We start from the raw sequence: 23,218 nt of genomic DNA, 5'->3' as shown, positions 1-23,218 counted from the left end.
AGTATCAAAGTTTTTAAAATGTATTTTTTCAAAGATTCTGTCTTATCCAGTTAATCAACTATAGGTGACAAATCCCTGGAAAAGATTTTTTCTATTACCTAGCAGTCGAAAAATTAAGTGTAGTTCATCTTCCACAGTCGATCCTGGAAACAGAGGTCTTCCAGAAGCCATTTCAAAGAAAATGCAACCAACACCCCTTTAAATATCATTAAACAAAGACAAACAAAAAAACAATGAGCAATCTATTTACATATTATGAAGCACAAATAGTAAGAATCCTTTATTACTTATAATTGCCCCTGTGGAGAATTTTGTACTACCCTGCAAACCTCCTACAGAGATAGTTTCAGATCTAACTAAACTTGTTAACATTTTTCTTATTTGTCTAAAGATCTACATTGCTATATATTGATGCATTTTTTCCAACTTAAAATGTCTAGCTCTCTTCTGCAAGAATAAAATAATAGCTAATAATCATTTAATACTATGTGTGAGTAGCAGGGATAGGGCAAAACAAGTGATTCAAAATGTTTTAATGAAAGCAGAGAGAGAATATGCAGGTGGAGGGTGAAGAGAGAGAGAGAGAGACTAAGGGAGAGAGATTAATGGAGGCTCAATGAATGGATAATGTCTTCTGGATCTGTGTGAATATGCATTCAGCTTAGGACATTGTCTATTAAAGAACTTAAATTCTGGCAACAGTATATGCACTTTAATTTTACATATTAAAACGTTACATAGGAAATAAAATGATGGAGTCACTATGGAAAGCAATACAGTGGTTCCTCAAGAAGAAAAAAAAAAAAAGAAAAAAAAAAACCCTCCCCACCAAATCCAACAACATAAAATTATCCAATGATTCAGCAATTTCATTCCTAAGTATATACCCAGAAGAACTGAAAGCAGTGTCTCAAATATTTGTAGACCAGTGTACATAAAAGCAATATTCACAACAGCCAAAAGGTTGAAGCCACAAGTGTCTATCAATGGATGAATAAACAAAATGTAGCACAAATATACGATGATTACTCATTCGACCTTCATACTGATTTGACCTTAAAAATGTAGAAATTCTGGTATATGTTACCATGTGGATGATCCTTGAAGATATTTATGCTACATGAAATAAGCCACTCACAAAAGGACAAATACTGTACGAATTCATTCATATGAGGCCCTTAAAAATGTCAAATTCAGAGAGACAGAAAGCAGGATGGTACTTATGAGGGGATAAAAAGAGAAGGAAACGGGGAATTGTTCACTGGGTATGAAGTTTCAGTTCTGCAAGACAAAAAAAGTTCTGAAAATGGATGTGGTGATGGTTGTATCACAATGTAAATGTATTTAATGATAGAGAACTGTACATTTTAAATTAGTTAAAAAAAATTTTTGTGATACACTTAACCACAATTTAAAAATAGAAAAAATGTTACATAAAATTATAATTATTCAATCATTGACAACAGACAGAAATATAGGACTTATCACTCCATGAGGAGCAGAGGCAATAAATGCAATTGCAGTTCAGAGGAAAGAACTGCCACCAGAGACTAGGTTGCATCCAGGAAGAATTTATGAAAATCGTAACTTGAAGGTTCCCAAGCACAGGTCCTTGTTAGAGAAGCAGAATGCGCATTCCAGAGAGATGGCCTGGTATGAACACAGGAGCAAAGCTGGGAAAAGTCCAGGTTATTTTTGAGATACAGTGAGTAGTTCACTTAGCAACAAATGGCCAGCACTTACATAGAGGGTGAGTCTAAAATGTAATGACAAAGTAATCTAGACATGTTTTGTGGACATTATTAAGTATAAAGAACTGTACCTATTCTATAGGCAATGAATGGGAAAGGAGTAAAGGTTTGAATAAAGGAGTGTGGTGATTAAAGGGGTGAGGAAGAGTGCTACAACAGTTTATTATTTTGAGATAAATTTAAAGCAAGTGGGTTTTTGCAAATACTGAATGACAGAAACAATTTTATTTTACATCACTTACACCAAATACTCTAACTAGTTCAGTTAGTCTTAACATTAGCCATAAAACAGTTTTTTAAAGCAGTTGTTACTATTCCTATTTCCTTAAATGAGGAAAGTGAAGCACAGGCAAATAATGTTATTATATAGTTAAGATGTGCAGAACTAGTATTCAAACCTGGATGATCTTTCTCATGTGCCAGAACTCTTAATCATTGCTTATACTATGGATCTTTAAAACATATCTCCTTAAAAGTCAAATATCTATCAGTATGCCATGGGTTAATGGCTACATTCTTTCAAAACTATAAATGGCACTAACATCTGCATATATTTACCACATGTCAATCTGTGTCGAGTATTCTGAGGAACCAAGAAGCACATCAGGAGGCCGGTACCACAGTGTGACAACTTCATTTGAATAGGTCTTTGTGGGAACTGACTTGGCTCTGGCTAGTCCTACAAAGGAGAGAGAAAACAATTAAGAAACAGCTGTAAAGACTTATCCCACTCCATATCTTCACCATGGCCACAAGTCACAAGGATGTCTGAGATGGCTACTCTGTAGGTTCCTGGATTATCAAAATTCGTCTATGAATTTTTTTAAGTGCACATGGTATTGGATGGATCAGGCAAGTCCTCATGTAATTAAGTGAAATAATAATTCCACAATCAAAGACTGAGCTTGCTTTTAAGCATGTGAATGTACCTTCTAGAGTTGTCTGGGTAATTCTAAACTTGGTATTTTCCTTATGTTCCTGAATCATAGCATCAAATTTACTTCCTTGCTGAACTTAAATTGATGCAAATTAGGCCAATGGCACTGAGATAAACAATATTATTACTTATAACTAGAGACTTTTGTCACCTTTAACCTGACTATAATATTCATTTGCTATACCGATTTTTATCAAAAAAACATGACCCTACTGAATTCTGACATTTCCTTGCAGAAATCCATTTAAAGAAGTTTTCCAATTTAATCCTTGGAATAAATTACATTGCTTCTATGGATAATTTTTAAAATAAGATAGACCTCACCACTTTTAAATATTATTAATTAGTGTAAAGAGTGTAAAACATATGCCATTCCTTTGCCAATTTAACATGGAATTCACCGATACTCCAGGTATAATGGTGACTGTTCACAGCTTCTCTTGAGCCACTGGCGTGAGAGGTTTTCACTATCTTTAAGTCTCCAAATACTGATCACCAGAAGTGGAAACTTTTTTTTTTTAATTTATTTATTTATACAAGCACTGAGTACAGTCAGAAGCGCGGGAGGGTGAGAGAAATCTCCAGAGCTAGAGCGGAGAACATAACAGGCAGAAGGACCGAAGTACACTGCTGAGGGGGGCAGTGGGCGGCAGGAGAGGTCTGCGTGCCATGTGGGACCCTTGCCAGCATCTGAGGATTGAACGGGTGCTGCAGAGGCTGCGGGCAGCTTCGCAACCCAGCGCTCAACTGCTGCGCCACTGGGGAGGCCCAGGAAGTGGAAACTTTAAAAGATATCTAAAAAATATAAATTTACTTTTAACATACACTTTATTTTGAGCTGTGATTTCTGTTATATATAACTTTACATACCTGTTCAAATATCAAGAAAAATATCACAAAAGACTAACTCAGAGTTCATTAAATAAGTCATTCAAATGAAAGAAATTTAAAGTAATTAGGCAGCATTTATTATCCCTCAGTACAATGAAGGGATAACTGGAGCAATATTGACACTTTTGTTTGACGTTTTACTCTACTATCCTATCTTGGTAAAGTAAGCTCAACGAATCATGTTCCTGTGAATTTTGGGGACAACTTTCTGAGCCTTTCTGCTGACATTAGTAGTCAGTTAGATGGGGGCAAAGTACAGGGCTGCAATTTTGTTTACCCTAACCTACACTGATAGCATCAAAGCAACTTACTCTCATGCACCTGTCAGGATTCTAAACTAGGATGCTTATTCTAACAGGCTTCTGGTTTACAACTAGAATTTCAATATTGACATGGAAATGAAATGAACAATTTTTTTCCAAGCCAAATTAAACATGATATGGTTTTTTTATACAAGAAATTTTCAATTATTAATGAAAACATCTATCTATTGAATATATTAGTACTTCCTAAACTTAAATTTCATGGACCATTGGAAAAAGGGAAGAATTTTCATAGGGATCAAAAACAACTTACCATGTGACTTATAGTATCACTTAGTTATATAGCCCTCCCTTTCTTGCAGTTAGTTCTACGAATGCTACTATGTAATCAATAATCAAAATAAATAATTAAAAGATAGACAATGTCGACTGTATTATCTCATGGGATACTTCAAATTTCTTGTTTGCCTGTGGGAAGGTAAAATTTACTTGGCATGCCTTGTAAAAGGTCAGAAGCAAAATTTTAAACATTCGTACTATCCCCCCCAAATATGTTTTTAATAGCCTTTGCCATTCTTTTTGCATTTCTAATTGCTAAGCAGGGCTTCTCTAAAAAAGAGAGAAAGGGAAAGAAAGGAGATGGGGAAAGAGGACGGGGAGGGAGAGAATGAATATTATAAGGAAATTTGAGCAGCATAAGCTATGCTCAAGAACAGACTGTATAATCTATGTTAGTATATGCAAATAATTTGTAATTTCTTGTTTAAACACATGTGATCTATCCATTTCCTTTTAAAGGAAAGAAACACAAATAGCAACCTATTTCAATACCCTTCAAATAAATGGGCAATATGTCAATGAAGAAATTTGTAGAACAGACTTACCACTTAACAGTGAATTTTCAAGGTTACTAACAGAGTAATACTTGAAACACTCATTTATCAAATTTAATGAAATTCCCCCAAAAGTAAAACTATTATAATCACTTCTGAAAAATGATAAAATGCTAATTATGGAAAATTACATGGCTTTAATACTACATTCCATTAAAGTATTCAAATTCTCACAAAGTAGAATTTTTTTAAAAAAATCAAAGTTACTACAAAAAGTTTCTTCAATGTAAAAAAAAGAACCTGGAAGCAAGAAGAAACATTTAATTTCATTTTACTTTCTAATCCCTTAAAATGGGATTAGCTAAAGAGAGATATATGAACAGCTACTTAATTATCAACCACATAAATGAGTACAAAATCATGGCGCCGGGCATATAAAGGGAATCCCCATTCAGTACAGCCATCTACATTCTTTAGTCTTGGGATCCCTATACTTTTAAAAATTACTGAAGACCCAAAGAACCGGTATTTCCATATATCATATTTATTAATATTTGCCATATAAGAAACACTGAAAAAATTTACAACTTTTTCATTAAAAACACCACTCATTCATTATTAAGACACGAATAACAAAATAAAAACTAGATGGGCCTTGTTTTACATTTTTGTAAATCTTCAAAGTTCTGTTTTTTTTTTTAAAAGATTTATTTATTTATTTATTTATTTATACAAGCACTGGGTACAGTCAGAAGCGCGGGAGGGTGAGAGAATTCACCAGAGCCAGAGCGGGGAGCAGATCAGGCAGAAGGACCAAAGTACACTGCTGAGGGGAGCAGTGGGCGGCAGGAGAGGTCTGCGCCATGTGGGACCCTCCTCCGGTGGCCGGGGAGCAGCCGGGGATTGAACCGGCGCTGCAGAGGCTGCGGGCAGCCTCGCAATGCAGCGCTCAACCGCTGCGCCACCAGGGAGGCCCCAAAGTTCTGTTTTAATAGAAGAGAACTGGAGTCTCACATCTGCTTTTGCATTCAATCTTGTATATTACTTTGATTAAAGTATTTGAAGAGAATCAGATCTCACACAAAGATGGAAAAAGGAGCATTACAGTAGTCTTTTCTGACGACAGTACATTTTCTTCCCAGATACTGCACTAGCACTGGAAAATGTTTAGCTTCTAAAAGGTTATGTGGGAACTGAAATTGTATCAATGAACTTTTTGTACTTTTGTTATATTAAAATTCATAGGTCTAACTTGTACTCTAAGTGGATCTTTTATCCAGGCATGATTCTGTAATATCACATATAGATCATACGGAAATACCAGTTCCCTGAGCTATACATATAATCCAAATGCTTGTCAATTTCTTTAACATAGAAAAAAAAAAATCCAAAATAACAAAAAATCCCCAAACCCACCGTATTTGTTAATATCACCAACCATCAACCTCAGCTGCAAATACTAACACAATGAAAAAGGCAAATAAAGACATATCTCATCATACTGCACTTCGTATATCGTGTTTTTTGTAAGGATTTGAGTTAACTTTGTGTTGAACAGGCCTATCGGCAACATTTTCACTAATAGCACATGCTCATGTCACATCTCTGTGTCACATTTTGGTACTTCACAGTTTTTCATATTATTATATCTACAAATGGAGATCTTCGATAGTACTGTGTGACCTCCACCAGCAAAAAGATTACAACTCACTGAAGGCTCACCTGATGAGCATTCTTCATTAATATTTTTTAATTAAGGTATGAATGTATTCTTTTGGACATAATGTTATTGCGTATTTAACAGACTACATTATGTATAAACATTTTCATGTGCACTGGAAAACCAAATATTTTGAGACTCACTTTATTGTGAAGTTTGCTTTTATTAGGCTAGGCTGGTCTGGAACCGAAAGGCAGTACCTTTAATGTGTGCCTGTAACATCTGGCTTAATTTTGATAATATATTATACCTTTGGTAATCCCCCAAGAAGGTTTCAGAACCTTAACAATTTATGGACCACGTCTGAGAACTGGTACCATTCAGTATTCACTAACATAATGCACCCACCAAAATTTTGTCAGTATCTCATTCTGAGGGCCACAGAGAAAATTTCCAAATGCACATAAAAGTAATCAGTGTCAAGGACTGTTCTTTTAAATTTAACCACCAGAACTATTTATAAATATCTCACACATTCCTTACCAAAATCTGCTAATTTTAATTCCCCTTTTTCATTAATGAGGAGGTTCTGTGGTTTCAAGTCTCGGTGCAACACCTTTCTTCTGTGGCAATATGCTAATCCACGCAGAATTTGGTATAAAAATAGCTACAGAAACAAAAAAAATTAGTCTTACAGATGAGCTATACTTTGGCATAAGCAAATGACTTAGAACAGTTAAAAAAAAAACCAAAACCAACCAAAACGACATTTTTAAGTACAAAGTCTTTTCCTTACATAGTTTTCTGAATTTTTTTAATTTATTATTCCACTTAAGGCATCTACTTGTTTTTTCCTAGCCTAACAAGTACCTTTGAAAATAAAATTAAACTTTACCTTATTAGTAATAATTCATTTGTTACAGAAAATGACTTAAAATTTCCTCATAAACTTACAGATCTACTAAGGATTACAGCCCGATTAGGAAATTTTGGCAAAATAAATAACCACCCTTTATTCACCCTTCCAATCTCCTCTACCCTCAAAAAAACAAAACAAAGCAAAGCAAAAAAAAAAAAAAAAAAAAAAAACTGACCTGGAACACAGACTTGAAAATAAGTCATCAGATTTGGCGGTTTTATTAAAATTCTGAGGTGTCAAAGAGAATGGTACTGCATAGCTCTGGTAAAGTGCTTTTTAAAAATAACCTAAACCAGCTTCTATCACCCACTTCTTGGGTACTTTACTTACAGCACCTCCTACTCAGCCTTCAAAATCTGCCATGATTCATAAAAGACAATTAGCACTATAGTGCTCTGAATGACTCTTTGAAAGAAGGCTACTGGTAGACTTTTATTGTGAATTTTGGTGGAAAGGGATGAACACTGAAGGTCTTTGATTCTTTGGGGTTAACAAAAAGAGCCTCAAGTCAGAGGATTCAAGAGTGTACTCTCAATTTACCTGTAGACGAGAAATTGAGAGTAAGCCAAGACAGCTGGTAAATAATAGGCCTGAAGAAATTCTAAGCAGCAGGGTTTCTACAATTATTTATGATTTGAAAACTCTAAAATTACTATTTTCACATACTCCTGGTTACTTTTTTATGTCTGAAAAATATAAGGGCTATTTAAACAAACAAACAAACAATAAAATACTTTATAATTTAAGCCAAGCATGTAGCCCTGGCATAAAAGATAATAAACTCAAATCTTTGTCAAATTTTGAAATTTAAGATCTTTGTCTTCCTTCCAAATTATTGTTAATACAAAAGCAAAAAAAAGAAAAACTGCAAACAAATATATGAAAAACAAGATTCACAAACTTCATAACAAAATGTAAAAAACGATGAAAATAATTCTCAAAATTTGGAAATAAATTTAAAGCCTTATTCTCCAATTCTTAGTTATCTATTATCCGTATGTTCTAAAGCTTCCTTTATTTAGTAAAAGAAACTAGCTCTCCTTTGTATCCACCAAACCTACTATTTTCAAAAAATTTAAAGTCACTATCTACACAATTGAACTGCCTCAAACACACAGCTGGGCAAGCCTATTTCCAGAACAGTTTCTCACAAACTGTTGACTAAGTTTAAATAAATACATGTTTGCTAAATTTGTGCACAACACTCAGGTAAAAGAAACCTACTGCAAGAACTCAACTATATCAAACATTTTTATTTGATTTTACTTTATTTTGCAGTTTCATCTAGCACTGATTAAGATGCCAAACTTTTCTGTCATTACTTGTATGTTTAGATATGTACATAAGTAAATATAATTATCTTACTTTCCCTTCTGACAGTATAGATTGGTATTTCCAACCAGATTTTGCAATACTTGTATGTTCCTGGTGCTATTCAGTAGATTAGTACCTTGAAACTTACTGTTTTATAATTAAGTACCATTTTAAATATAGTAGGTGAGTTTGCCATTTAAAGGATGCCTTTTGCAGAATACATTATCATTTCTATTTATTTTAATCATTTGGATTTTGAAAGTAAATATATTGAGTACAATAAACTACTGAAAATGTTGAAGAGAAAATTCTGAAATAGAATAGTTTTGAGGCTGGTAAATATAATGCAAGACAGTTCATCTATGCTTAGTGTTTGGCTTTTTTTTTTTTCAGTTGAAGATTGAACTTTATAACTCTCAGATGTATGGGAGTCAAGATCTGTATATACTACATTATATTCTAAAAGTCAAATTCCATTTTTCACGAAACAACTGAAAACGACACACTAAAACTTACCTTTACATTGTGCATACTCATGATGTTTCCACAGTCATCCATGTACTGCTTTAGGTCTTTATCCTGAAAATCATACAGCACTTTACAAAGTAATATATATGTAGTTTTCAGAAGGTATTGATGATTTACTTAAATAGTATTTAACAAAATAATAATGTCCCTACTGTTGTTTAAAAAATCCAATTCACTGTTTTATTAAATACTGAATTCTTATTAAATACTTACCAGATACTCAAAGACCAGGGTCAAAGATTTATCTGTGTGAACAATGTCATGCAAGGTTACTATATTTGCATGTTTTAGATCCTTTAATAGTGAAACTGCAAAAGCGAAAAGAAAATCAATTATTTAGTCTGTGGCAGCCACTCTTTATAAAATCTAAAGTTTAATATATGAACTAATTAAGTTTAAGACTATCTTAAGTTTAATTTTTTAAAAAGATTTATTTATTTATGCATAGAAGAACTGGGGTGTGGACCAGAGGTGTGTTGGGGAGGCGGTGGTGAGAGGATTCACCAGAGATAGAAGAACAGGGGGATCTCCTGAAATACACTAAGAAAGGTCTGCTGCACCTTATGTGGGTTAGCATCCTGGCCAAAATGGAATTCGGGCCATAGTTGTGATAGCAGTGATAGCACTGACTTATTAACCCCTATGCCACCAGGGAGGACCCTCACGATCATCTTAAGTTTAAAACAGGAATGCACCAAGGAGATTTATAATTGAAATTTTAATAAAATTATTTTTTTTCTTATATGGTTCTGAATTGTCCCCAATATTACAAAAATACTCTCCATATCATCATCATCATCATCTTTTTTCCCCTCTCAAATGTTAAGCCTATTGAGACTTTCAGGGTTAATCTAGAGGGAACACACAAGAATTTTTTCTCTTTCTAACTGCTGATCAATTATTCAAATGATTTTTCTGGATAAGCTATTTTTTTTTTTAAATGGTATCATGATACAAACATATGTATTACATACTCATTTACAGTTTGCTTTCCCTCCACGCACCCATGTAACATTTCTGGTATGGAATATTTAGCCATGGCAATTTTTTCTAGTGACTTCATAATAAGCTATACATTAAAATAATTCATTTCTGTTGAATACTTTGACTTTAGATGTTAGCTTTTGTGAGGTCTAAATATATCTTCCAGTAATTAATATTTTTATATCTGAGGTCTTTTTTACTTGCAAAAAATTAGCTGGTATTATGCAGCTTTAGTTTTAAAGTGCTCTACTTTAATTTCACAATGTATTTTGCTCACAAAGATCAAATTATACCTTCTCTTATAGCTGTGCATGGTGCACCTTCTTCATGTTCCAACCGGATCTCTTTTAATGCCACCAAATTCTCTGTCAACTTACTTCTTCCTTTATATACTGTCGCATATGTACCCTATAAAATATATTTTGAAAAATACATCAAAGGTTAACATGAGTCTCTATTTATACCATCTATACAATAAAGTCCTACCTGAATATCTCAGCACATATTAAATTCCATTTTGTAAAGAAAATGTCACAATGATTAGTCTTGGTTTTCCTACTGCCAAGAGGACTTTCAGTTCCATATGCATAGCTTCCAGACTCTTATAATTTATAACCAACCCTACAGAGTGCCTCAAAAATATGTAAACATAGGGAAGAATAGTTAATTTACTTTTTATACTTTGTATCAGATTAACATTGGAGTATTAGGATCAAAGATATTTTTATCTGCAACAGTATGTGGAGATTAAGGAAACTAACACATTAACTAAAATTTTAAAAATAACCTTATTAAATTATAAAAACGTTGTTTCCAAAGTTCAGAATTTCTGAACATTAACTATCCTTTAAAAAATATGACATAACACTGTATACAGGAGATTACTTCTTTTAGTATTAGGACAGTCCTGAAACTCTCTTAAGGCTTCACTATTAACTAATTCTATTACTTTTTTTTTGCCCTTTCTCACCTTGGAAAGTAAGATAACATCAAAATCAGCCAGTACCATTAGCAAGTTCAAGAAGACCAAGGCCTTATTAGCCAAATATTACCTTCACCTTTAACAAGATGTATCTTGATCAAAGACAGTACTTTGATTTTTCACAGGTTTGAACTCATGCAATTTCCCATGAGAGCAGATAGGAGAGTGTAGGAGGCTACTAACAAATGTCTATTTGTTAGTACCAAGAAAGCACAATATTTTGTGCTAAAGCACAAAGGATTAAAGGATTTTTATCAGGTTATAAAAAAATTACTTCCTCTTAAGTTTAAGAGGGCTAAACTAGATGGGCTAATTTTACTCACTGAAGGCTTTAATTTCCTTCTAACATTGGTTGCCTTTTCTGAAAAAGATATAATCCTTTGAACAATAGTGTTTACATTATTTTTTCCAGGTTTGCAAAAACTGGACTAACAGAAGAGTTCAGATAATAAACAAGAGAAATTTTTGAAATAATTTACTTACCTCTCCAAGCTTTTCCAATTTGATGTAGGTTTCCATTTTCCCAAACCCAATTTCTGACTGAAAATAAAAAATTATAAATTTACTATTCTTAAAAATGTATTTTTTCCCTCAATTTCTGAAACTCTTCTGCTTTAAAGATGATCTTGGAATTGAGAAATCTTGATTATAACTAAATTGTATCTGTCAAGTTTTCAAAATATATATAACCAATGTTGGAACACTTACAGGGTCAAAAACACCAAAGTTCACTATTAAAACTGACATGAAAATACCGACTGTAAGACATGAAGTACATTTTAAGATTATAAAAAATTTTATAAAGGATAACTACATGATTTTCTTTTTAACAAAATTGCAAAATAATTTTTCTTCACTAATTTTGAAGTTTCCTAAGAAGCATGCAAAAAGTAAAATATTTGTGGGCCTCCCCTGGTGGCGCAGCGGTTTAGCGCTGGGCTGTGAAGCTGCCCGCAGCCTCTGCAGCACCAGTTCGATTCCCGGCCACCTGCGAGGGTCCCACTTGGCGCGCAGACCTCTCCTGCCATGCCTGCTGCTCCCGTCAGCAGTGTGTTTCGTCGGTATGCCTGTTCTGTTCCCTGCTCTGGCTCTGGTGAATTCTTTCACCCTCCCGCGCTTCTGACTGTACCTAGTGCTTGTATAAATAAATAAATAAATAAATAAATCTTAAAAAAAAAAAAAATTTGTTTCAGGCTTTCTAATTAAAAAAATAATAAAGACAACTGAAAGTCACACTCTATTACTGGATCAGGAAAAGGCTAACACAGGAGAAATAATATGTTTCAACCTCCTTGGCTAACCCCCCCCACTCAAAGGAAAAAAAAAAAAAGGCTTTAAAAGTGTGTTCACAGAACCAATGCTTTCAAACCTCAAGCTTATCTGCCTATTTTGTATGGAGTCAATAAATGAAGTAGATGGCATTATACCCAAATATGTAAAAGAAACCTAACATTTAAATACTAAAATCAAAACAAAAAAAAAAACAAAAATAAAAACATAAAAGGTTTAGGAACAAAAAAATATATATATGGAAATTTAGGGATTGAGTAGAAATAGAAAAAGTTAACAAACATAAAAGGAGAAAAAGAATTTTTTAAAATTGCTCTCTAGTACCTTGCAGATAGTGGAAAAGGCAGGACAGATTAATTTCTCAAAATTGTACAAATGTCCATAAATAAATAACCAGGAAATAAATAATATTTTTTATATCCAATCCCAGCTCAAAGTTATATAAACTATGCTGTATCATTAAATATTGTAATTTAGTCGAATTCTGGAGGTTCAAATATGCAATTTTTCTGGAAGTGTTGAATAAAATAAAAATTACATCGGCCAATTTGACTTACCATTCACTACCACTTTGCACTAGAGGGCAAACTGCCTAAAGTTGAGTGGTCCAAAGTAGCAGAGGCCCCTCAAGGAATTTTTATCTTTTTGATACAATGATATATTATCATGGCATGTTAAAAGTCATGAGGAAAATTACATGTCCACATGTAATTTTGAACATGAACAGAACACTGATAAATTCTGGCAAACTAATAAAAAGTAGTCACCAGGCGGTATTACTGAAATGACTGAAAAACTGCTTCTCTTTGCGCTTGTTATGACCCTTTTTTCTGTATACAGTGCTTTCCAAATAAATTTCAATTAAAAAAATTTGGTTTTGGTGGGGTGCCTCCCTAGTGGCTTAGGGATTAAGTGTCGGCACTACCACCTTGAAGGCCACCACAATAGCCTGAGTCAGGGAGCTAACCCACATGGCAGAGCAGACCTCTCCTGTTTCTCCCACTGCTCTTTGCAGTGTATTTCAGCGGCTCTACCTTTCTGCTCCCCACTGTCTCTGGTGAATCCTCTCACCCCCTACCCCGCACCTCTGGTGTGAACCCCAGTTCTATGCAAAATAAATATATGAAAAATCTCAAAAAAAAAAAATGGTTTTGGAACCATCACACACCATCCACCCATGTATTGTTCAAATATGATTCAGTATGTTAAATTCATGCTTTCTATTAACAATAACTGCAGAATAATAAAGTAAAATTATAACAGACAATACTTTCCAAATGCAAATGGAGTTTTTAAATTTATATGGGAAACATGGCAAACAAAACTCACTGTTTGGTACATGAGAGCCTGTTTCTGAATAATCTTTAGGCTTCTGTAATCTTTTTAATAGTTCCTTTTTATATGATCTTAATTTACTCCATTTATTGACTAATGTGAACGTCACACAAATTAGGATATAATAAATTATTTTCTTCTACCAATCTCTAAAATTGAGGTGCTTCAAATTCAAAGTATAGAACTATACTTTTTGCAATGAATTTTAAGTCTATGTCATAGCTTTTATGAAGGGAAAAAAAACTATAATGGAAATAAATGTAAACCATTAACAATAAACAATGCATATCCCTGAAGGAAAAATGTCACCACCTGTTACCAACCACAGGCACACAGAAAAAATATGACCGTGACCTAGGAACTTTTTCTTATCAGGGGGTGGGAAATTTTTTTAAGTGAATAAATTCTAGCATACCCTTAAAATGTCATACTTGGTTCAATGGAGATTATGACAAAAATGCTGAGGTTTGCTTTAAAGAGTGTTTGAGTGGCCTAGAAGTTCAAGATGGTAAAAATAAAGATATTACAGAGATTACTATATCATATAAAGTAAGGAGTAAACTGTAAGAGGTACATATAAAATTAATATAATGGGTCACCCTTCAGAGACTGAAATTCAGCGAACACTAAAATATGCTAGAACTCTGCTTTTAGAAAAGAAATTAAATACTGTACTATATTATGAAGTTAAATTTGAATATTTAATCTACAAAATAAACAACATTGCTGAATTCCACCTATGCAGGCAGAGAATTCAGACAGAGTAAGTACAGTTACGCTAGTTGTCTGTCAAAACCCAATTAAAAGAATAAAGTGTACCCCCCACCCATTTTAATAATTTCTAACCTTAAAGATTTAATAATTGCATTCAGATATTACTTGCTGCATCTTGAAAAACTTTAGAAAATTTACTTGTACTTTTATTTGAACATGACGAGATTAACAATAGATATAATGACTAGTTTGTTGACATGCTGTCCTCCAGAAATTATTCAGAGGTCAGAGGACAAAGCTCATCTATTCAACATTTATCAAGCACAATGCTAGGTACTGGAGAAATAGTGAAAAGACAGATAAGATTCCGCCTTCAACGGAGTCACAATTTAGACTGATTTCCACCCTAGATTATTTTAGAATATTTTAAAAATTTGTAAAGATAGAAATGATTGCTAAGGGAATAAATAAGTTTTATATTTTAATGTAACAGTAAAATGCCCTTAATTTTGCTTTCCAAACAAAAGTATTTATTTCTGATACATCAATCCTCCAAGAAAATACTTGGCTTCTTGGCAGCCTCAAGCAAATTCCTGTTCAGATGGTTTCGTAGAGCATATGCACATGAAAATTTCTTTTGAAATACAAAATCAATTATAATTTATAATATCCTTCCATATAATTCAGTATAACTTAAGGGGTATTGAGTATTATGGAAAACTTCTTAATTACTTTGGCTCTGGCAATATAACCATGGCATAATTGTAAAGCTCTAGTAACATGGTGGCAATGCAGTTCTAAATAAGCTTCCAAACCAATGGTGTATATACAAAAGTCTATAGATGTCATTCTAAAAATGAATATGTATGTAAATAACACTGGCAACAAATGAAGATTTTTTTTCCCCCAAACATCCATTTCCCTACTTGTGAGAATTACTGTACTGTTGTTACTGACAGAAATTTATTCTATCCTTAGATATATGGGGGACAGAAAAGAGAGAAATTATTTTACTTGGTCATTTAGTCTTACAAAAATTGTTACCCTCTATATATACACAATGGAATATTATTCAGCAATCAAAAAAGATAAACTCAAGCCATTCACAGCAACGTGGATGGAGCTAGAAGGAATTATGCCCAGTGATATAAGCCAGAAAGAAAAAGAAAAATATCAGATGGATTCACTTATAACAGGAATACAGGGGAACCAAATAAGACATCAGTGTAAAAAAAAAAAAAATAACAGTACAAAAAACAGAGATATACTGCAGGGGAGGAGGAAGGTGAGGGGTGAGAAGGAGGGAGGAGCACAGGGGACTGTGGTGATGGTGCATGTGTGCCTTGGGGAAGGAAATTCTACGGGGACTCAATTCTATGGGGTGGGAGGAAGCAAATATTGTCTTAAAAATGTAAAAAAAGGATAAATGTTAAAATTTTAAAAAAGACCATCAAAAAAACAAAAAACAACAAAACAACAAAAAAAAATTGTTACCCTCATCATGATATGACTTTGACCATGTACATAATACATCAAAGGTAAATTAAGTTGTGGGTGGTTTTGAACCTCACTTCTATAACCCACAATGTATTAGTATTTCTGAGATACATTAGGATTTGATACTTATTTTCTCACCTCTTAGAAACAGGAAAGGACTATAAATAATCTGTATTGGTAAAGCTATGAATAAGGAATTCAACAGTTAATGTTTAGGCAAAAGTAATTCTTATAATGTGTGGAACCTATAATATCAATCTAATGAAGACAAATTTTCACTTACAGATTTTCAGTCTACCGAAGTTACACTTAATCCCACAAAACTTCCTGTGGGTGTGTCATCAACACTGTAAGACCAGCAATGCTCAAATGATCTTATCTAGTGGCATACAGGCTTTCCCACAAATCTTATGTTTATGTTAATTTCTACTTTTTATCAACCATAAGTGAATGCTAAATAGCACTTCATCAATTTGTTAATCAATATCCTTAACATGAAATATGATGATAAATGCAATGTGGTGTCCTGGATGGGACAAAAAAAGGACATCAGTGAAAAATTGGGGAAATGTGAATGAAGTGTAGGATTTGGTAAACAGTAATGTACCAATGTTGGTTACTTAGTTGTGACAAATGTACTAAAGTAATGCAAAGTGTTTATAAAGTTAATTGGGTTTGTGGTATATAGGAGTTCTGTATGCTATCTTTTGACTTTTTCTGTATATCTAAAACTACTTAGTTTCTTTATATTAAAAATCAACTGAATACATATGCGTGCATAGGGATAACAAGTATTCTATGCCTCCTGAGGAGATGGGAAAGGAAGAAGGACAATTCTTCAAAGTTAAAAGGGAAGAAAGGAATGAGAAATGGTATAGGTAGATATGCACATTTGCTATTTAGAAAATGAGAGTTTCTGGTAATGGTTTCCTTCTTCTTTATTATGTAGAAAGAGATCACCTGCTTATAGCGAGAGAGTAACAGTTAACAAGAGAAAGACTGTTAAGTCAATAAAGCAATACTGAGGATCTATTTGAGGTTGACGATCATTAAGAATCAATCAACTCAACTGTATGTTTTTCTCTACAAGAGATGAATTTTCTGACTTGTTTCTTAGTTTGTACTCAAGGGACTTAGGTTACTTCTACTATGTACGTATTATTGTTGATGAAAGCAAAGCTTTATACTTTTAGAAAGGCTAAGATTTTATCTTGAAAAATAAATTTTAGAAAAAGACTATATTATCTATGGAAAATGAGCATTCACACATGTGAAGACTTTTTCTTTTCCCATCTCTTTTTCATAAATCCCCTTCCCCTTCCTGTCCATTATTGTAGGTTACTGAAGAATAATTTTCTAGTACATTCCAAAGAAACCATGCTTTAGAAAGGCACATGAACGCATGGTGAGAAAACCAAACACATTTAGCATAATTTGAAATCTATAAATCACTTCAGATTTAAAAAATAAGGTGGATAGGAACACTCAATTATAATAAAAACCTGTTACTTAAACATTGATTAGAGGGCACTGTTTTCCTTAAATTTATGTAGATTGAAAAAAATTCTTAAATGACAAAGCTTTAAGAACTACGGATGATAAAATCAAACTATTAGCCCAAATCTGAACATTTAATAAACTCCAAAACTAAGTATAAATCTTTGACAAAAACTAATAGCCAAAGAACACTTTCAACTAGGTAATCAAGTGACAAAGGTATTTGAATAAAAGTGTCTTAAGCAGTGATACAAAACTATGATCTACACCTATACCAAAATCAAGTTGACATTATACTTTTACCTTACTATGTATGGTGAATGTCAAATAATGTGTTCGTATTATATACAGCATAAGCTTTATTCTTTAAAATACTTAAAATATGCAAGTAGAACACAAGGTTTTTGGTGGATAAAAATGCTGTAGGATACATAGGTAACAAGGTGATGCAGGGCCTCCCTGGTGGCACAGGGGTTAAAGACAGTGCTATCAAGCTATCACCAGCCACTGCAGTAGTGCAGTTTGATTCCCCAGCTGGCCGGCCAGGTTGCACCACACATGGTGCAGCAGACCTCTCTTGACTTGCCCGCTGCTCCCCTCAGCAGTGTATTTCAATCAGTCTGCCTGTTCTGTTCCCCACTCTGTCTCTGGTGAATCTTCCCAACCCCCGGACCTCTGGCCTGTACCCCAGTTCTTGTATGAATAAATCTTTAAACAAAACAAAACAAAACAAAAAAGGTTATACAACAACTGCTACTGACACAGGAATTATCAATTGCTCCTTCTTCTGATACAGTGTTCAACTGGGTGCCAGGTACTGCCTATTTCAGCTCTACATAGTACCTGGAATCTGTGTTCTACTTTCCATTTCCACATGACTGCCATATCACCCCTAATTTTGAATAAACTCCTACTTCATCTTCTTGCCGCTACACTTTCTCTCCTTTTACTTTATCATTTGTACTTTTTCTGAAACTACTGCTATGAAAAAAAAATGGGATCATGTGAGTTCTTGTTTAAGTATCGCTGAGGTCCTTCCATTACATGGGATGAAGTCCCAACTCCTTAGCCTAATATCCAAAGCTTTCTACAGTTTGGATCTGCTCTATTTAATATTGTTCCACATCCTCCCCTCACATTAGCTATAATTTTGCCCATATTCATACCTATGGGTTTTAGTTCATGATGTTTCCTCTCCTTAAAATGCCCCTGACAAATTCCTACCCAACTTTCTAGAGCCAGCTCAAGCTGTATCTCCTCTGTAAACCTGTGTTATACAAAGACATTTTGTTTGCTGTCTCTCTTGTTTTCCCACAGCACTTTATTCATACCTCAACTATGATGACAGTCATCTAAAAGAAATCCTCACAGATGCAATCACCTGACTTTATGTCAAAGGTGACCCTGCAACAGGGAAAGCTGTTCTTTCAGTAACCACTGCTGGGTCACTTGCTGCATGCTAAGAGAAGGCATCTGTAACATTCAACTAACAAAGGACTTTTATATAAAATGCATAAAGAATTCCTAAAACAATATAAAAAGGATCAAAAAACTGGAAAAGAGACAACAGACTTGAACAGTTAACTTTTGCAAAAGATCCATAAACATTAAAAAAAAGGTGTTTAACTTAGTCATCAGGAAAATACAAAATAAAATCATAATGAGATAGTATTACATATTCACCAGAAGAGTGAAGGTTTTAAAAGGGGGGGGAGCAGACAATATAAAAAATTGTTGAGGAAAATTTTCACACATTGATAGGGCGAACTATATAACTACTTTGGAAATTCTTTGGACAGTATCTAGGCAAGCAGAACATATACATACAGTCTGACCCAATAATTCCATTCCTAATATGTACCCAACATACTTACATATGCTAACCAAAACCCATGTACAGGAATGGTGATAGAAGCACTATTTGATAATGGCCCAAAACTAACAATCCAAATGTAAATGTCTGTTAATAGAAAACTGAATAAAGTATAGTGTACTCATATGATGAAATACCAGGTGAAAATAAAAGCAAATAACTAAAAATTCATGAACTGTCTAGATAAAACACAAAACAAAGAAGCCAACCACAAAAAGAATACACATTACGTATTTCCAATATACTGGAATACACATTGTATAACACATATATAAACTTGTATAAAAATGTAGTCAGACAATTCATAGATTCATAATTATAAAGTTTAAAAGTTCAAGTAAAAATAACAACTATCAAAAGCATTTTTAAAGTAGTGTACATAAATAAGGATTTAAAAAAAGTCTGGATCCTAAAATGTACTAATAACATAATCAAAACAATGGGAAACATGGATAAAAGTAATCCTTGACTTTAGAGTCAGGGATAATGTTTACAGTAGTTTAAAAAAGGGGGGAGGGGGACAGAAAGGAAACTGGAAGGAAGCATGATGAGATTTCTGGGATTTTTCAAATTTCCTTTTAGTAATCTGAATATTGGCATATTAACTTTACAAAAAAGAGTGTATTAAAAACTGCAAAAAATCTTCTATTCATAGAGAATACAATTATCATTTATGTACTTCCTGTATATCTAGCATATAATAATATAGTCTATACAGCTAGCAGGGACTAGATGGCAATAAAAATATTAATAGTTTACCAAAATAAAATATAAAATAGCTTAAGACCTAGTCCAATAGCCATCTTTAAACTCTTAAGAATGGAAAACAAAATACAAAAGCCAAAGCAATAAAATTTATTCAAAAATTAAATTTAAAATTATAAAATATTTACACTTAGAAAATCAAACAAACATCTGATGGTGTAGTATAAGAGACTAAATATTTACCAAGGAAGCTCGACGTGACCTTCGGCTCATTGGTTGATCAAATGGTGGACTGTTTATCTGCAACTTCTCAAGATATCCATCAGGTATTCTGATATCTGCAGGCAGTGATAACCGCTTATTTAAATCCTTTAAAAAGAGAGAGAGAGAAAGGAAAAAAGGTATTTGTAGGTAACCACAAAGAAAAACAAGGGTATTTAAATTTTGGATTCATGTTCTTTATTATTTCTTAGTGATAAGTAACTGTAAAATTGTTTTGCAGTTGCAATGTTACCTATTTTGATTATATATATGGCCCACAAAATATATACTGTAAGCAAAAGTATAAAATGCAGTTTTTCATAAATGACCAACATTTCATCTTAAATTAGACATGGAATTCTCTTGTTTCAAAATATATTGTTTTTTCCTGAAAATTTTGATTCTATAGAATACACTAAAATGACATTCACAATTAACCTGTGTCCTTGATGTTATGCATAACACTGACAAAGAAAATCAAACAAGTTCATTCTTCTACATGAAGACATAACTTGAATGTGTTATAGAGATAAGTAGGTATGATGAACTATAAAGGAAGTGTTCCCATATTTACAATATAAAGTATATATTTTTCACAAAATAAAGTATCCAGAGGAATCTTAAAATAATCTTATTTTCTAAAAAGAAAATTTTGCTAATTTATCATTCTAGATTTCCAGAATTTTTGAAAATTCACATTTCACTTACAGAGAACCCACATAGTGTTTTGCAGAATGTTAAATATAATGTATATTTGCCTTAGGATAGCAAATAATTGGAAAAGAGGAAATATTCACAAGACTTCTCTTCAATAATGCGAAGAAAACAACTTTCTTACAAGTATCTTATGCCTTTGTGAAAATTTTCAAAAAGGCACTGTTTTACATGTGTGTGCATTTATATGCACAAATACAGACACACAGAATATTCATATTTAAATGGTTACCTCCATTGATATCCGTCTATGTATACGATTTCTAAGACAAACACCAGTAGGTGACTGGACTTCATCAGATGATGTCCCAGAAGCTTGGTCACTCTCACCATCTGATCCCATTTTTAAATTTTCATGAACAATATCTGTATAAGAAAATGAAACATCTATCTTACCCTACTTACACTCAGCTACATCACACAATCTTTTATCACTACAGGTAATAGGTAGATAGCCAACAAACACGTAAGTCATAGCATAAAAAGGTTTTTACATTCTGGGTGTTGTAAGTATGCAGTTAATGGATCAAAACATAAAGTGGTCTTAGAAGATTAGTAAGAAATCTTTTTATACTCTCAGACTATGAAAATAACAATCAAGTAATTATCAAGAGTTGAACAATAAATTACAGACTGGAAATAACACTAGAGGATCATTTAGCCATTTCTCTCCTTTTCCAGAGCTGGGAACTAAGACCTTGAAAGATTAAATGATTTCCAATGGTCACACAGTTTACAGGCAGAGCTAAAATAGAAACCTGGGTTTTTGCCTTCTATTTAGTTTAGTATTCCTTTCACTAAATAATGTGCTATTGGGTCTATAACCAAATAAGCTAATTCTTTGAATATTGTTTTTAAAAGCTTTACAAAAAAAACCTGGTAAGACAGCTTCTCCCAACCCCAGTCCAGTGTTAAATATAAAACAGTTCAAGTTATTCATTGAATATTTATTTTGTACTAGAACTACAAAAACAAGTTTATGATTGCCAAAAATATGTTGGGCGCAAAAACTTACTCAAATTACACTGGAAGGTGGGTTATAAGTAGATCCAACAAAGTGCTCAACAAATACACCAATGATCTGAATAGTAACTAAAAATCAAAGACTGCACTAGATAATTGGACCTTTCTCCCAAATGAAATGTTATATGAAATATAAATAGACTCAATCAGTTACAAACTGTAATGGTTTTTTAATAGATCAATATGTAATTTAAGAACACACTTAGAGATTTCTGAAGAAATTTTATACTACCATTTGAACAAAAAATTAACTTGGCAGCAAAAGTCAATGTATTAGTGATTGATTCTTAATCTGATAGTATCTATCAGAGGCTATTATTTTCTGTCACACTGTAAAAATGTCAAAGATATGCTTTCTGTTTAACTAAGCTTTCCAATTCTAGCAAAATCTGACGCTCCTTCTACCTCTGAAAATACAATACTTTAAAATCTATAGCTGAGGTTGCAAGAATGTATGCACAATACCCAGGAAACAAAGACAAAGAGAAAACTAAAATCCAAAGCTGATAAACATATAAACATTTACTATCACTTTTTGGGGAGGGACTGCTGATCTGGGTAAGAATGTACTTGAATTTAGCTGCCACACTGGAATAAAAGATGAAGCCTCACCAAAAAAAAAAAAAAAAGTGATGCCTCAAGTGTCCGAGTTGCAAAAGCTTCTCGTAGAAAGGCATGAGAATCTCAAAGTGTAACATCTTCAGTAAAGGGCACACTTAAAAGAAATCTGCTCTAGTCCATAATGACTACAAAGGAGCATATAAACCTCTAAAATATTTGAGTACCATATGATTCAACCAAGACATTTCTCATGCCCTTAACAAATATGGGTAGTTCCAACATGAATGTTGGTTCTTCCATTTTTGCTAATAAGACAAAAGTGAAACAATGAATGAAGGTTTCTGTCAACGCTTCACTTATTTATCATGGTTGCGAACAATTTCTTTGCTGAATTAGGTAACAGTTTTTGAGGGCTAGAACAAAATTTACTTCTCAAATGGATCAATTTTTGGTCACTCACAATATGACAGCTACAGAACTGATATACTTAAATTTAATCTGAATTAACATTTTCAACGTCACTTCCTAAATTTATACCAAGAGTCTGCAAATGTGATTTGTTTTTGCATGGTCCCTGAGTTTAAAACAGTTTTTATATCTTATGGGGTTATTTTTAGAAGAATATGCAACATAAATCTTATGTGGCCTACAAAACTTGAAGTAGTATTATCTGTCCTTAGAAAAAG

At 33.2% G+C, this 23,218-nt stretch overlaps 1 protein-coding gene across 1 annotated transcript in view; it reads right to left on the bottom strand.

The window, feature by feature from the left end:
- Nucleotides 1-23,218, bottom strand: part of CDK17 (cyclin dependent kinase 17) — a gene marked incomplete at its 3' end in the record, with an annotated part of 84,773 nt that overhangs the window by 5,416 nt on the left and 56,139 nt on the right. Inside the window, exons 4-12 of the mRNA XM_084255093.1 lie at nucleotides 21,181-21,314; nucleotides 20,217-20,342; nucleotides 11,546-11,602; nucleotides 10,374-10,488; nucleotides 9,310-9,404; nucleotides 9,085-9,147; nucleotides 6,879-7,002; nucleotides 2,310-2,430; nucleotides 99-196 (exon numbers count right to left, since the gene is read on the bottom strand). Coding sequence (XP_084111219.1) covers nucleotides 99-196; nucleotides 2,310-2,430; nucleotides 6,879-7,002; nucleotides 9,085-9,147; nucleotides 9,310-9,404; nucleotides 10,374-10,488; nucleotides 11,546-11,602; nucleotides 20,217-20,342; nucleotides 21,181-21,314 — 933 coding nt within the window. The remainder of the gene's footprint in view (nucleotides 1-98; nucleotides 197-2,309; nucleotides 2,431-6,878; nucleotides 7,003-9,084; nucleotides 9,148-9,309; nucleotides 9,405-10,373; nucleotides 10,489-11,545; nucleotides 11,603-20,216; nucleotides 20,343-21,180; nucleotides 21,315-23,218) is intronic.

Source organism: Talpa europaea (genome assembly GCF_964194135.1).
Source record: "Talpa europaea genome assembly, chromosome: 15".
Lineage (NCBI taxonomy): Eukaryota > Metazoa > Chordata > Mammalia > Eulipotyphla > Talpidae > Talpa > Talpa europaea.
The sequence above is the reverse complement of the archived record's forward strand: the minus strand, read 5'-3'. Positions and strand labels throughout refer to the sequence as shown.